This window comes from Myripristis murdjan, chromosome 3, assembly GCF_902150065.1.
Source record: "Myripristis murdjan chromosome 3, fMyrMur1.1, whole genome shotgun sequence".
NCBI lineage: Eukaryota > Metazoa > Chordata > Actinopteri > Holocentriformes > Holocentridae > Myripristis > Myripristis murdjan.
Genome location: NC_043982.1, coordinates 34,177,785 through 34,194,082, shown reverse-complemented (window position 1 = coordinate 34,194,082; position 16,298 = coordinate 34,177,785). Strand labels below are relative to the sequence as shown.

At 40.0% G+C, this 16,298-nt stretch overlaps 1 protein-coding gene across 1 annotated transcript in view; it reads left to right on the top strand.

Moving 5' to 3' along the window:
- Nucleotides 1-1,303: 1,303 nt before the first annotated feature.
- The window catches only part of slc7a10a (solute carrier family 7 member 10a), a 38,189-nt gene continuing 23,194 nt past the window's right edge, over nucleotides 1,304-16,298 (top strand). The window contains exons 1-3 of the mRNA XM_030048453.1: nucleotides 1,304-1,444; nucleotides 8,330-8,534; nucleotides 14,496-14,647. Of these exons, the coding sequence (XP_029904313.1) occupies nucleotides 1,342-1,444; nucleotides 8,330-8,534; nucleotides 14,496-14,647 (460 nt within the window). The 5' untranslated portion in view covers nucleotides 1,304-1,341. The remainder of the gene's footprint in view (nucleotides 1,445-8,329; nucleotides 8,535-14,495; nucleotides 14,648-16,298) is intronic.

The following is a 16,298-nucleotide window of genomic DNA, read 5'->3' as shown; positions in this document are numbered from 1 at the left end:
ATGTAGGCCAAAGCAAGAAAAAATGGATATGCTGCAACATTGCTCAGTAAAACTAATCTCTTTTGCAGTTTGTTTCAACATGAACATAGAGCAGCTACTTTCAAAACAATAAATCGAAATAGTTTCAATAAAATTTAATATGATTTTATACATTTTTCCATCTCCAAATCTGATTTTTTTCTGATAAACTTTTTTCTTTGTTTCCTTCTCATTATTAAACAAAACCACAGAATGCCTCCCCTCCTTTGCATGAAAATGTAACGAAGAGCATTCCTGAAGAGTGTGCAGGAGTGACGGCCTCAAGCTAAGCAGACAGTTGCTCTGACCTTTGACCCCCTTGTGAGTGTTGCTGACCTAGAAATGTAAGTTTCTGCTGTTGCCATCACTGGAAGTTTTCCTTGACACCTATAGGTACTGCTAAACCTCACACTGGATATAAGGTCCGTTGTGAAGTGCACACAGAGTCAGACCACCACAGAACAGCACAGGAGGTCTTTTCTACCAGTGGCCATCAAACTATACAACTCCTCCCCCTTCTGGAGGGAGGACAGCTGCAACCTTGGACACTGAGAGGGAACCCTCAGACACACTGTTACATGGCACAATCACCTGTACGCACTTTTTTTTTTTTTCATGTTTCAATCATGTGCAATATCAATATCTCCTCCTCTTTAGGATGTGCAGCATTTTGCCAGATAAGTGCAATTAGTTTAAAGGATCAGCCATTACAAAGACAGACAGCAAGCAAATCAATAGCTGTTTATAACTGCTTTTATTGCTTTTACTATTTTATTTTATTTTATTTTATTGTTTTGCTTTATTTTATTTTACTAATTTATCGTTTTCATTGTAATTTAGGCACTTATGGTGGTGGCATTTTACTAGCTTGTTTAACTTATGATACTGTATTTTTTTTATTTTTTATTTATTTATTTTTATTTTTAGAAATCTCTGGCAAAAGAATTTACCAAGGGATTGATAAAGTTCTGTCGTGTCTTATCTTATCTTAATTATACTTTGCGGTTCATAAGTAGGATTTTTGTCTTCCAGTCGTAGTTTTTCACGCCTTGGCTGGAGGTCATTTAACCTACTCTCTGTTTACCACTACAGCCCCCCGCCCTCCAGGCCTTGCATGTGTCCTGACACACCTTGAGCAGGTAAATTGCGGGCTTATTAAAAATCATCCAGGCGAAGTGGTGGGCTTTGCGCATGCGCCTTTCCTCCTCTGTGCATCAGTATTGCATATAAGGGCAGCCCGGAAGAGCGGAGCCTGGTTCAACCTTCAGTGTGTGGATGGACCGGACCGAAGCGGACAGGACGCGCCGCTCTCAGCTGGGAGAGATGGAGGACGACGAGAAAAAGGATGATAACAACTTCTCCAAGAGCGACAGGGTCACTCTGAAAAAGGAGATTGGACTTTTAAGTGCCTGCGCTATTATCATTGGTGAGTGCATGACAGCTGTTGTCTTAATTATTTATGAGAACTGAGAAGCTACATTTCAGCTGGAGGGAAAAGTTAATGGTGAATATTATGGTGATTATTATGCGCGACTGGCTGGAGGAAAATTTTTAAAACATGCAGAAATGTGTTGTTGAAGTTACAATACCATGAGGGACACTATAGAAGAAGTTTTTGTTCCAGGTCTTCTTTTGCTCTAATGTGTCAGTCCTGGATGGCTTTTGGATGTGATTAATCACTGGGACACGGTTTAGCCTAACAGCCTGGCTTTGGCACGGCATCGCCAAATTATTACGCACAGATAGGTCCCTTTTACGCACAGATGGTCCGCCGCAGCTGTCCCGGTGCAGCCCGGCTGCATGATTTCAGGGTTTGAATGGAAATTGTTGCATCAGTCTGCGATGATCTGGACAGAGCCATGCCTACGTGGCTGGATCTTCTCATGCTGAACAAGAAAGGCGCACATAAAGCAGAAACTCCATGTGATCCTGTAAGATTATAGTTGAGCGGTAATACTGTGACACTGCCATTGTTAACAGTTCGATTTTCTGAGAGAAGAGTGAATTGAGCAAGGCATTACCAGTGGCTGGGCTGGGTGTCCAACTGTGGCAGCCCACGCTAACAAAAAAATGGGTTTGCACTCACACTGCAGCAAAAGATTGGAAACTTAGATAAAGATCACCGGCTTTGCAGGAAGTTGCTGTGCTATGAAGTTATGCGTTGCTGTGTTACTACAGACTGGGTCTCGTAATGAATCGGAGTGTGTTTTTCAGTTTTTAGTTCTGTGACCCCACTCTGCTCCATCTGCAGCACTGAAACCAACAGGTTGTAACTGGCCATATTTCAAAGGCTGCTGCTGCTGTGACATTATAATCTAGGAGAGAAAATTTTTCTCAGTGATTTATCCACCTTCGAGAACTGTGCAGCAGCAGCAGCATCATGCTGAGTGGATTAGATTGAAATGAGGCTTTATGATGCATGCTACATTAGGATGAATGAATGAGTGGATGAACGGATGGAATGCTGGATGGATGTCAAATTGCCAGCCTGTGTGCCTGAATTCCTAACAATCTCCGGATCCCTTTTCGCTGTCCTCTGAAGCATTTCCTTATCATCTTTCACTTTGCTCATTAGCCGCAGTGAAACATATGAGCACATAATTACAGCCATATAACAGTGTCCTTGAGGTTAAAGATCATCCTTCAGCTGCACCACTTTGGTTCAAACCACCGGTCTGCAGGCATCCGCCTTAACCTGACATCTGACCCCCCTGTGAAGGAAGTTGAACAGAGTGAATGAAAATGTTGCTTTTTTCTGCTCGTCGGACGCCACATTGCTGACTGAGTTGAGCAGTGCTGGAGAGAGAAAAAATCAAATGACATAAAGCTGGTGCCCAACCACAGTTTTACTTGTTTGCCTTTTCACACCTCTAATTCATCTTGATATAGACTATATACTCCTCTGTTTAGTCTTAAATTAGCAATGAATGATGCTGAATGTTGCTTATAGGATGTATGATCTCTTAAATTGTTGTTTTAAGCATATTAAGACATTTTTGTTATATATTTAAAAATGATCAGTACTTGAAGAGACTTAATATGCAAGCACTGCCCCAACAGCTGTTGCACAATATTCTTTTACTCTTTATTCTGATCCAACCATTGGTCTTCTTTACAACATTTTACAAGGCAGTTCACATCTCAAAATAGAGAGTACTGCACAATAAACTTTATCAGTCATATATATTATGCTTAAAAAATTTTATGTAAGAGATTCACTGGGCACCAGATCTCACATGAAAGTGCCATCGAGAAACACTAACACAGAGGACAAGAGGATAAAGGACCACTTAACATTTATTAGACAAAAATTAGGCACTATTGGATAGGCAAGGTCATAATTGAAAGGCAACCCACATCATAAAATGAGAATTACCTTCTCTCCATGCTTTAGTCTTCATGGCTTCAGTGAACAGATACTGGACAGAAGGGAGAGAGAGCAGCATGGAGCAGCTTGTAGTTTTTTGTGTTGCTCGCCTCTCTCAGTCTGTGCCTGGTGTACACATATTCTTCAATGTTTATGATGATAATGATCATAAAAATGAATTTGATCCAAACGTACAGCCGTGGGATTAGACGTCAATCTCATGAAAATTGCTTTTGTCGATGCTCAGAGATAACGTGACTGTTGTGGTGGCTCTGCATGGGACACACACCCTGGACAGGCTCCTTTCATCTCTGTTAGCAAACTCACAATAACCAAGTGACTGTCCTCACAGGATTTATGATTGCTGGATATGCAGTTTCTCAATTCAACAAATTGTGACCCTTGTCCCTTTAAAGGTCCAGCTTGCTCTTTATGACAACCTGCTGCTAGCTGGTGTATGAGGAGGGAAGGGGAAGAGAAGAGAAAATACAACCTCTTTCCTTAGAAAAGCCCGCAAGACTGTCATTTACTGCTCTTTTTTTAAAATCTTAACATCTTGGAGTTTCTCCAAGACTGATGCAATATCTGCATCCAAACATACTGGTGTAGCCTCCGCCTCCTCCTTTTTGTCAGGCAGTGAGCTGTAAAGTGAGAGGTTTGTGAAGTGTGTTGTGGGCGTGACAGATACTCATGATGGTTAAGATTATTTTTGAAGCAGCAGCCAATCACAGTACTGGAGCTTTTTTGGTTCCAATGTTGCTTCTTAAGTACAGCTGGCTAACAGACAGTCAGGCAGGGCCTGTGCTGCTGACGTGCTTATATATAAGCCAAGGAAACTGAAGACACTACAGCAAAAGACAATGTCAAAAAAAAGAGAATTACTATTTCATTACAATAAATGGAAGGCAGAAAAGATAAAACAACTCATATAAATATAGAAATAACATTAAGAAATGTGAGGTAGCTGAAAAAATCAAATATCTAGCAAACAGAGGGAAGAGGTAATTAAAGAAAAGGGAGAAGAAGAACAAAGAAAATAATAAATTGAAGGCAATTGTCAGACAGACAGTGCTACTCAGTTCCCTCTGTGGTAAAACGCGGTGAAGCCCAGAGGCAGCACTTTGGTACTTTATTCTGATGTCACTGGTTTTTAGTAAAAGAGCCAAGGTCAAGTGTATTGTTCTTTGTCAGAAACTGATAGCGGGCTCCGGCAGCTTTTGTTTGCACACGTAACTGACAGTGATAAGTCATTCTGCTCGGAAATACTTGAGGAAACTTCTCTCTAAATTTTTTCCTTTTACATGCCATTAAGATTTGAAGGATTGTTCATTCCTGTGAACCCTTCAGGCAGTGTGTTTTGCCTGTCATCACTGCTGAAATTCGTCTTGAAAATCTTGATTTGTTATGTGCTGAAGGAGCCATATATGACAGAGATCCTCAGGTGTTGCATTTGGTCTTGTGTGTTTTAGCTCATATTGCTAATCACAGTAAATAACACTTGCCAAGTCTTCTCCATACCTTGACTACAGGCGCATCTCAGCTGATTTGTGTATTAGCAAGAACGGTATTTGCTTTTGGTTTTATAGATTACTCCCATTTCATTTGTTTGATCACTGGCTGGAGTTGACTTGGACCAAAAATCTGAGCGGTGGTTTGAGAGTGATTTCACAGCCAGCGCAGAGAGGCCAAGAGGTCGGGAGGAGTGTGATTCACCCGCTCAGCTTTGATGCCAAAGTTTGTGACAGCACAAACACAACACAGGCATTATGTAACCACTCTGCATCTCACTGCCGCCTCCAAAATCAAATCTGACAGTGGTAAATGTGCTGCTCAAGCCTCCTCTCTCGCTCTGCATCATTAGAGAGCACTCAGAGGCGCTGCAACGTGGGAGACAGGCCAGCGTGCCTCGCTGGGGTTTTATCAGCCAAAAATGTTTACAGCGGACAGGCTGATCTCCCTTCTGATGTAAACTCCTCTTGTCCCAACCTTCTCCAGAAGAGAGCAAAACATGCAGGAGGTTTTGCTTTGACAGCTGCTGTTTGGTGAATATTTTATTCGATACGGTTCAGAGGGGAGGTCGGGGGGCATGTGACGTGATTCCTAGGCTGGATGTGAACCAGGGACATGTTGACATCCCTGTATATCGCCATTTGGAGGACAAGTTGTCCAGCTGAGTTGGGACGTCAGTGGTCAGACCAGAGCTGAGTATTTACACTTGTGTTAGTGCATTACCCCAGATCAGATTTTATTATTCCAGATGAGATGATTTGCCCACTGTATTGGTTCACTTAGCTTAGACAAGTAATCAGATTGGTCAAAGACACGTTTCAAACACGGTGATCGTTTGGCGAGTCGTGTCATCAGTTATGGAATAAGTATAACTCTTATCACAGGGGAGCTAGTTAGCAACTTTCATTCTGTACTGTGATTATATTTACTCCACTGTGCCAAGCAGTACAGTGCTCAGCCTATTTTTATCCCCATTGTGCCCATAATCACTCTGTGGCATTATGCTGTAGTTGTGGCTTTATCCGCATAGTATGAACCCACAACAACAGCTAACTGAGCCCCATCCCACTGTGGCAACTCTGATCTGAAACAACACAGCAGGTCCAGTTGTATTTGTTTCTGCATTTGCAGAGGCAGCGAAATTATTTGTATTCGGCTAAAGGTGGATTTACGCGTGATTCTTCAGTCAACTGTTATGATAATTAAAGAGTAACAAAATCCCAAACATCAAATCTCTGTGAAGCCTGACCAGTGTTGAAAAGTGCCATGCCTGGTCTTTGGTGGCAGGTGATTTCAGCACCCATAGAGTTCAGGCTTCACAGATTGGGGTTTGGAGTTTAGTTGTTAGTACACTTGCATATAATTTCGGTTTTATGGATTTCATAAACCCAGCAGTAAATGCATAGTTGTAAACAATGCAAAACAATATTTTATGTTTATATGAGGTTCATGACCGCCACGACTGACACCTATTTACTGTGAACAAGTGAAGAAGATAATATTCATGTCAAAAGCAACAACTTAAATTTCCCTCTGCCACTTCTGATAAACAAACAAATGAAGTCCTGGTGTAGGACTGAACAACATAGCAGAGTTATTTTTTACTTAAGCTGCACTCCATATTTCTTCAGTTCAGTCTTTTCGGGTGTGTGTGTTAGTGATACAGAGGTGTGTGTAACCACACACAGGCTGACTTATCTCAGAGTAACAAAAGTGAAGTAGACTGCCAACATCAAATCTCCTCCTCCTGGTTAAACAAACAGCTTCATAAACCCCAGATCCAACAGGAAAGGTAAAGGCAAACTTTTATCGTATTATAAGCTGCCCAGGTAAAGCTACGTTAATACATGCATTAATACAATATTATGTGCATTTTTTTGGCATAAATTGAACCTTTACAGTGTGAGAGTCATCACTCTGGGTCTTTTTCCACTGTGCAATTTACAAACTGTTGTAAATTTAGCTGTTTAGCTGTTTAGCAGTTTTAGCTGTCCAAAATTTCTGTATAATCCCAAATAAGCCCTTCACTTCACCTTCACTCTCTGAAACCCAACATCCTGCAGATAAACACATTCAAATTTTGCCACTGCGGCAACAGAAAAAGTTCATTCAAAGTACCTTACCTTGCACCTGATGATCGGCATCTACAACAAAATTTGAATTGGAGTTCAGAGACAAAACAATCAAAGTAATCCAGCAGTGTTGAGACACTGAAAAATTCACCTTAACTTTCGATTTCTACAAGTGTGCTTCAGGTCTGACTTTTTGTTTGCAAATGGACTTTGAGCTCTTAACACCCTCTAGTGGTTAGAAATCATTAGTGCATCTTTAAAGAAGGCACATCAGTGCATAGTTTTGTCTATGTTGTAAGCAGGCAACTCTTTATTACACGCTGTATTAGTTTGCTCTCATTAATATTAATTAATATCAATATCATTAAAGCAAAAACAGCCTGGCTCTTCTGAGTTGCTTTTCAATCTGTCCCTTCACTTCTGCGTCATCCATGATCATTTAGGGTCACAGGAATATTTGTTTTTTTCTGTGTTTGACTCAGTAGAAGTTACTGTGGTTGTCAGTTGTCAGCCAAATGCCTAAAATTTAACATGTAATTGTAGGCTGAGGACCAAAAAAAAAAAAAAAAAAAAGCAGCGGCCAAGTGAGGAGACCAACTGGATGTTAATGATAAGATGTTTCAGGGCATAAGTCAGTTGATAAAACAAAATGGAGTTGAAAAGAAACTGTCATGCTTTTACTTTTTAAGGGCTGGGATTTCTTTAAAAGTTTTTTTGGCGTTTTATTTTTTCTGCACCATTTGTCTGCCTGTCCATCAGCAGCACATCTCAAAAACTCAGGAAAAAGAGACAGAGACTTGATTTTCTAAGGTTCCATTTGCTGGATCAACAGACTTTAATTTCAGGGCTGGAACTAATGTTTATTTTCATTACTATTATTATTATTATTTTATTGACAATCATTTAAAGTATAAATTGTGAGCAGTAATGCCAAAGTCTCACGGGAAGTTAGCAAAGCCCAAAATGATGTCTTTGAATTGCTTTCTGAGTCTGACCGGCAGCCATAAAAATAAAATAAAAACAAAAACATTAAAAAAGTAGTAATTTTATAATGGTATGAATGGAGAAAAGCATCTTGTCTTTTCCTTTCCTCTTGTCCTGGGGTCTTATTCTCATTTTATCTGCCTTGTATGATTTTATTTCTTTTTTTTGTAAAGCATTTTGTAACTTTGTTAAGAAAAGTGCTGTATAAGTAAAGTTTATTATCATTATTATTATTATTGTTAACATTATAATTATGTCTTATCATTGGAATCAGACTTTTCTGTCGATTGATTACTCGATTGATTGTCCAGTGGCTGCATGTCTTATCCTCTGCATGAACGTGTGAGGAAACTACGGCTAACTCTCCGTCCCTCTGCAGGGAACATCATCGGCTCGGGAATTTTCATCTCTCCTAAAGGAGTGCTGGAACATGCAGGCTCAGTGGGGCTGTCGCTCATCGTCTGGGTGCTGGGAGGGGGGATCTGCGCCTTGGGGTCCATGTGCTACGCCGAACTGGGCGTCACCATCCCAAAGTCCGGAGGAGACTACTCCTACGTGACGGAAATCTTCGGCGGGCTGGTGGGGTGAGTTCTGCAGCTCGGCTTGTTTTGTCTCTCTGTTTTCTCATTTAGCAACACTTGTTTACAACAGGGGACATTTGTGTTATCTTGACATAATAGATGTTCATAGCTACACACAGTGATACAACCTCTCACCGTGAAAACCTTGTATACATGTAAGTCCCTGATGTCTTATGCCCCATTTGAGAAAACAGTGTGTCCATTGTGGAAAATAAATTCTCAATAATAATGTTTATTCATTCAAAAATATGACTGATCACAACTTTTCAAATGTTACCATTTTGAAGGCGCAGGTCCTGAGTTGGTTAAGAATCTCTCTTCATATTTTGTGCTGGAAAATAACATAAAAAGCTGTCTTCTTTTTAGGGTTTTGAGTATATTTCGTGTGCAATAATTTCAGAGTTGTCAAAAGTTTATTTTAGTTCATGCTCCACTTGATGCAGAAAAGCTGCAGAAAAAATAACCTTAACTAACCCTTACTATTTAATGAGTTCAGGGTCCAGTCTCCTTTGCCTCGGCTTGTTCCTCACTAACCACCAAACTGCAATCCAGACGTGGTGAAGTGTTCAAACAAAGTGACCACACCCTGCAGAACTTTTACAACCCCAACACATTTTAACAACCTGCTGCATCACACGTTTAATGACTGATTTCTCAGATTGACTCTGTCATAAAAATGCTCAAACAAAACAATGAACAGGCAGGGACTCTGATGTATGTGACATTATCCTGCTGTCTCCTGAAACGTCAGTGATTTCAGGCTAATCTCAACTTCCGTGATCCAGTGTGAATAGATGTGGCACAATCAGACTGACATCTGGCCCTGACGAGCCTCAAAATCAGAGTCTCCCCTCTTCTAACACTTGAGAGGTCCAAAATTGGAAAACTCAGAACTTGGAAAAACTGGAGAGCAGATCAACTTACCAGCAAAGCCAAAATTCACATTTGGTGTGGTGTATCTCACCTTGTCTACTGAGCTAAATGGAAGCCATTATTTACTGTGTCTATTAAAACATAGTTTATAGTTTATATATAGGTATGTAGCTGATGCTGATGTTTTTGTGAGTGACTCATAGTAACTGAACAGGAGTGTGTTGCTCCAGGGCTCTTTGTGAGAACACATGCTCTTGTTGGACACATACTCACAACTGTGAGTTCAAATTGGTGACCTGTTTGTAGCGGGATGGTTTCTCTAACCATTAGCCCCTCTTGGCCGTGTCAAATCTGCTGTTATGGTCCATTATGTTTCGCTGGCAGATTGCCGGGCTAGGCGGCCATTTGGAAAGTATTCAGTAACATTTAGAAGGCACGAGAATGCAAATCTCAGCCAACACTGACCAGTTCTCCACACTTCATTCCAGAGATATCATAAGTACTGTAGATTTTAAGTGAAATTTATGTCTTGACCCTGCAAACATCCACTTAGGATATTGATTTATGTCTCTTTCTCTGTTTGTTTCATAATTATGGCTAAATAAATGATAATAGTCCAGCTGTGAAAATCCCAGATCTGGATCGCCACCAAAATCTAATCATTTGTCAACTGGCTCAAGCCATATCTGGCCACCAGCTTTCATGGAAATTTGTTGAGAGGTTTTTGAGATATCCCACTTACAGGCAGACAAACTACGTAACCAACAGCGGCGGAAACATGACTCACCCGGTGGAGTTAGCGATAATTAAGTTTGTTTTATAACAGTTATCTCAAAGTACAGTTTACAAACCAAGAACATTCAAATATAGTGTATAAAAAGGAAATAAAAGTGGGCAACATGCAAAAGAAAAGTGGAGTGTTGTCCTAATAAAACTGGGAAACATTCAAAAGAATACCTCAGATGAGAAATATAAGACCGCACACAACACACCTACATCCTGAGCTTGCTGTTCTCATTTCCCTCTGCGTTCAGCATGGTTTGTTTACACTAACAACTGGGTCAGACTGGTTACCTCTACCTGTGTGTGACAGCTGCCTCACTGAACTGCTGCAGCTAGCATGCGTATGGTGTCCACACAGATGGTTTACAACAGGATGATACCTTCGATTTAATCCTCATAGTAAGCAAGAAAACTCAGCTGTAACAGGGAAAAAAAGGAAGAAATCTTGAGGACCACAGAGAGGAGACTCCTCTTTGCACAGACAGGTGTGCAATAAGTGCCGACCCAGTAGGTAAATAACAAACAGTACAGTAGTGCTGCTGTGATGCTGCCACCGACAGCTCGATCTTTTTGCATGGAATTTCCCTTTGATAATGGCCAGTGTGATTTCTTTCATATTAGTCCAGTAATTTTAGGCCAAAATTGGGGTTAATTCACTGTTATATAGTAACCTTTTAATTCAAGGTTACTATATATATAGTAACCTTTTAATTCACTGTTTAAATATCTGTTCTGGCATTTATTCCTTAAATTCCTCATTAGCACATATCAGATCAGATAATGTGTGATATGCATGTGTAAACAAAATAATTCAAAGAACTTGTAATTGACTTTTTTTCTTGTCTTTGTGTGTGTAATCAACTCGTGAATTTTTATAGTGATATCTGAAAGTAAAATTTTGAACCCCTTTCCCCTGTGTGTTAAAAACAGTGTTATTTGGTAATATGTGGTCCTAAATAGGTGATTTTCAAAACTTTCCACCAATGGGATTTCTTGGGACTTTTTTTCCCCCTCACTCAGGACATACTGAGGATCCAAAATCAGTTGAGTTTTTTTCTCTTGCAATTTGTCCTAGGTTTTTTCATAAAATGACTGGACTATATATCCAGAACAGAGAGTTGTAGAAACACAGGATCAAGACTGGCAAGTGCAGCATCCCCGAAAGCCTACACATGCGTAGCCTCCATTTTCTTCATACAGTTGCCAAAATAGTTTTTTCATACTTGTGACATATTCTACAGATACTGCTATTAGTGAAAGGTGTCAGCTATGTAATGGCTGGTATGCTGCCAATATGACTATGAGCAGATCATTTTCCCTGTCTGTGTTTTTTTTACTGGGAACCGTGCACCTCACACAGAGAAAATAGGCTGCCTGCTGAAATGAAGCACACAAACTGCTCAGGTAGACACTGTGGCCCAGATATAAGTGTTCATGTTCTCACTAGTGCTGAAGTGATTAGCTGTTTGATGAGCCAGTTGACAGAAAATTAATCAGTTATGTTTCTGATAACCATTTTTGTCACCTACAGTGTCAAGTAAAAGTACTAAACATTTGGCGTGCACTGGAATCATCAGATGAAGGTCTCCTCTAAAAGAAAATGTTATGTTGAATACAAGGTGATGCTCTGCAGCAATGTGCGGGGCCCTCTTTACTCTGATTTGACATTTAATAGACAAAATGATGAATCAATTAATAACTGACAGTAAGATTTGCTGATAATGAAAATCATTGTTAGCTGCAGCTCTAATTTTTTACCATTTTAGATAAATATTTCCTCTGTCGTTCAAAGTATGGGCCTTGTTTCAGCAGGGATAATGGTTTAGACGAGAACCAATCCACTGTAAATGTTTTGTTGAGTTCATGTTGTCATGTGAAGTGAAAACTGAGATGTTGACACTGTCTGACTCGACCAAAAGCGCCCTGCTGTACATACTGTTGTGGAATCATTAAGTTGGTTTAGATCACCGGCATGCATGAAATGAAGAAATAAAAAGCATCAAAAATGTAAGGGGCTGATAAACATTTTGACAATAAAGACAGCAAAGCAGTCATGCCGTGTTATACAGTACATATTGTTTATCAGAAGTTTATATTGTGATAGTGTAGCCATTAGTTGGTGTATTCAAATATTGAAAAATTGAAATTTCAGTATGACCAGGAAACTGATTTGTTCTCTTCAATACAGCTGATAGAAGCATACCTATGTCCAGTGTTGTAATGTAACGAAGTACAAATACTTCGTTACTGTACTTAAGTAGAATTTTCACATATCTGTACTTTACTTCGTTATTTATATTTCTGACAACTTTTACTTTTACTCCACTACATTTCCGAAATAAAATGTGTACTTTTACTCCGATACATTTCTCTTAACCACCTTCGTTACTCGTTACTACAAAATAAAAGTTGAGTTGGTGACGTAATTCCTGTTTGTTTTCGTTTCAACCGCGGCCGCCAAGTGCGTAGAAGAAGCTCCGCCACCGGACACAGGTTACCCGGCTGCTCATATATATAAATCCCTGTAGGCTTTCTATGTTTTTTCGGCAGCATCTTTGTGATTTTTTGTGCATTCGTTGAAAGACAGCGTGACATATTTTAGGCCATTTTCGTCGTGGCAAATGCTGAAGGAGTCGGGCTTTAATTTGCGGTTGCCCTCGTTCGCCCTGCGTCCCATATGAAGCTGCACGTTAAACCAGACTTTACAGACAAGCCCCCAAGGTGTGTCTGAACTTCGTGCCTGAAAGTGCTTAATCTTCTGGCAGTCTGCCTCGGTTATGGCTTTTTGGTGGGAAGATTTGTCACGTCCTTCTCGGCGGAGTTTCTTTACCACGCCGGCGAAAACATTGTTGCTAGTGGTGAATTCAGCATCCTTTAACAGACACCAAGCAGCTCCTCCAACCACTCATCCAGGCTCAGGCCACCCAGCAAATCAAAATTCACTACAAAGTCTGACATTTTGTTTACAAAAGTCTTGAAACAAATTTGACCTAACGAGTAAGTTGAATGAGTAGTTGGTTGCTAGGCAACGCTATGTCCGTTTCCACTGGCGCAGGGATATTTTGTGCTGCGGTCTACCAGTGGGTTATACTGATTTTACAACGGCATGGAACGCGGCTCAGCCAATCACATTTAAGGATGGGAAGCACCCGTTTTATAATTTCAAATAATAACTCGCGCTCGTGACAGTTGTTGCCAGGTGCCAAGTTCAGTTTGTCCAAACAGGGAGGCTGAGAGACAGAGAGAGAGCTGTTGATGGTGACAGAAGTTTAACGGTGATGTTAAAAAGTTGAAGCTTTTTTCTCCTGTACCCAGGTTGCTTTTACTGTAAGGAAGCCACAATAAATTCATTATCAAAATTCTAACCGCTCACTTTGTTTAAATACTTTTACTTTTACTTCTAATACTTAAGTACAGAAAATATCAGAAAATTACTTTTGATACTTAAGTACAGTAAATGTCAGGTACTTTAAGACTTTTACTCAAGTAATATTCTAAAAGGTGACTTTAACTTCTACCAAAGTCATTTTCTGGTGAGATACTTGTACTTTTACACAAGTATCGCTTTCAAATACTTTATACAAGACTGCCTATGTCTGCTTTCTTCAGAGTGAGGGGATTTTCAGCTCCTGTGTTTCATCTTTTCTGGAGGCCAGGTTGTCAGTCAAGCAGTCGGCTCCTGTTTCCTCTGCATGTCTCATTTAGCAGGAAAAAAAAAAAATGAAACAGAAACGTAGCGCTGAGAAAGTATGTTTATATCCCAATTTGATGCTATCACTATATCCTCAAACTTATCCTCAACAGTAGATGCTGCATACAAGTAGTATCCATCATCTGAAAGTGGGACCCTGTGGATTAATTAGAGATGCAGCTCAGCACTGTGCGTCAAGTTATTCTAGTCATGAATCTGTAATAAATGTTGTTTTGTGGTTTATTTAGAGTGTAGAGCATTATGATAGAGGTATGATGGCTGTGCTCAATTATGTGTTATAAGTTGTTGCAGCAGTTGTTTCAGTTGCTGCTGTTCAGTGACTGGTTATTCAGGACAGCCTGTATGACTTTGTGGAATGGCATGAATGTGAAGCAGGTAGAGCTGAACGAGAGCATGGAGTTCAGTGAACCTTCCCCTGAGAAATAAGAAAAACCTTCTTTCTAAGCATTAAGCCATCAATCTGAAATCGCAGCTTGCAGTAGCAGCCACTCAACTGGATGAACAACTGTAGATTAAAAGAGCGGTTATGTGTGTGTGTGACCTGCTATGCTGTCACATATGTAAGCCTTGGTGTGTTGTGTGTGATGGTCCTGCAGCTTCCTGCTGTTATGGAGCGCCGTGCTCATCATGTATCCGACCACGCTGGCCGTCATCGCCCTCACCTTCTCCAACTACGTCCTGCAGCCGGCCTTCCAGAACTGCCTGCCTCCGTACATCGCCACCAGGCTGCTGTCCACCATCTGCATCTGTGAGTCTCAGCCGGTCCAAAGCCTCCTCACACTCCTCCATCACTAGACACATTTCAGACGTATCCCTCTATGGTGTTAGGTGCTCGTTGCTGTGGTGTTTCTTCTAATTTTATATCCATCTTGGATGCTACATCATCATTGCTTTTGTCCTTTTTGTTTGTTGGTTTCTAGTAGTGTGTTCTTTTCAAGAAATTCAAAAAGGTTGCATGCATTTAGTCAGGATTAGCTACATTTACATTCTAGAGTGCGAATCGGACTACATATATTTGTTCAACCCGATCTGAGACGGAAGCATAGTAACCGAGCCCGACCTGAACCTGACAGCCATATTTTTTTTTTTGTGTCCGAACATGACCTGAGCCCGAGATTTTGTTTGTTCTTCATTGCCACATTACATTTACCGCCTGAAAAAGGCTACGTGTTGCCTTCAGCATTGTCATGTAAACTCTAGCACTATACAGGAGGTTGCCCAGAGCAGACGGTAGGTCCATCATTTTTATTTATTTTACACTCGACTTTCACTTAAGTAACACTGACATGACCAAGCATGACCCGAACCCGAACATAATTATAAAGCTTGTCAGGTCCCGATGGGCCCTGACAGGCTTGGGTCAGATATCCACACTCTATTACATGCGCAGAAGTAGCTGTATTTATGAGTAATTTTTTTGTGCAAGTTTATTCATTTGATTTTATGAACTAACAACTGCAGTGATGAATCCAAATTATTCCTAAAGTGGAAGCTTTTTCACTACCCCTTAATTATCATAAATTAAATTAGATTATTATTATTATTATTATTATTATTATTATTATTATTTATTTTTATTATTTTTTTTATTTTTTATTTTTTTTACTGTGGAACAATGTTAACGTTCTGCCTTATCAGCTGATTAATGCTGTTGTTAGGTACAATAATATTTTATTTATTTAAAGTTTAGTTTTTTGATTACCTGGGGGCATTTATTTATTGATACGTTTTTAAAATTTAAGATAAGTGTACTGTAGACGCAGAATGCAGATCTACTTACACAAACCGAGACAAAGGAATAACAGCAGTACAATAAGATTAATGTTAAATTCATTTCATTTCATTTCAGCAATTTTCAGCAATTTTATGTCTCATTTGTTACTATGATTAAATTGGTATTTTATCAGATATATCAAATGAAGCACTTTTTTAAAAAGTGCCTACTTCATTTGTTATGTTTGTACTTTTTAGGTCAGCACCCATCGCACTTTAAAGACTTTTTAGTAGAGGATGCCAGTTCTCTCTTATCAGATGCCAAAGAAACAAACAAAAAACATGAAATCTGCATTATATATGAGCCACTGGCCGCCTTGTGCTCTAAATATTGGCATCAGCCATTGAAAAACCCTTATCAGTCAACCACTAGCTGCCTAGCGATGTTTCAACCAGAACAATGAACATAAAGCAACAGGGATCAGGCAGGCTCTGCTGAAATAACATGCAAATCCACTTTATTCAACACTTCACCCTGTGCAATGTCTTCTCATGTTTCCTGTCACTTAGTGACAAGTAAAGGAGGAAGTGGGTGGGTCACCTTGCAGGGCAGTGATCTAGGATCCCATTGGTCAGTTGACCTTTTAATTGGCAAGCTTTCATTGTTACTGGTTGCTTGGTGTCCC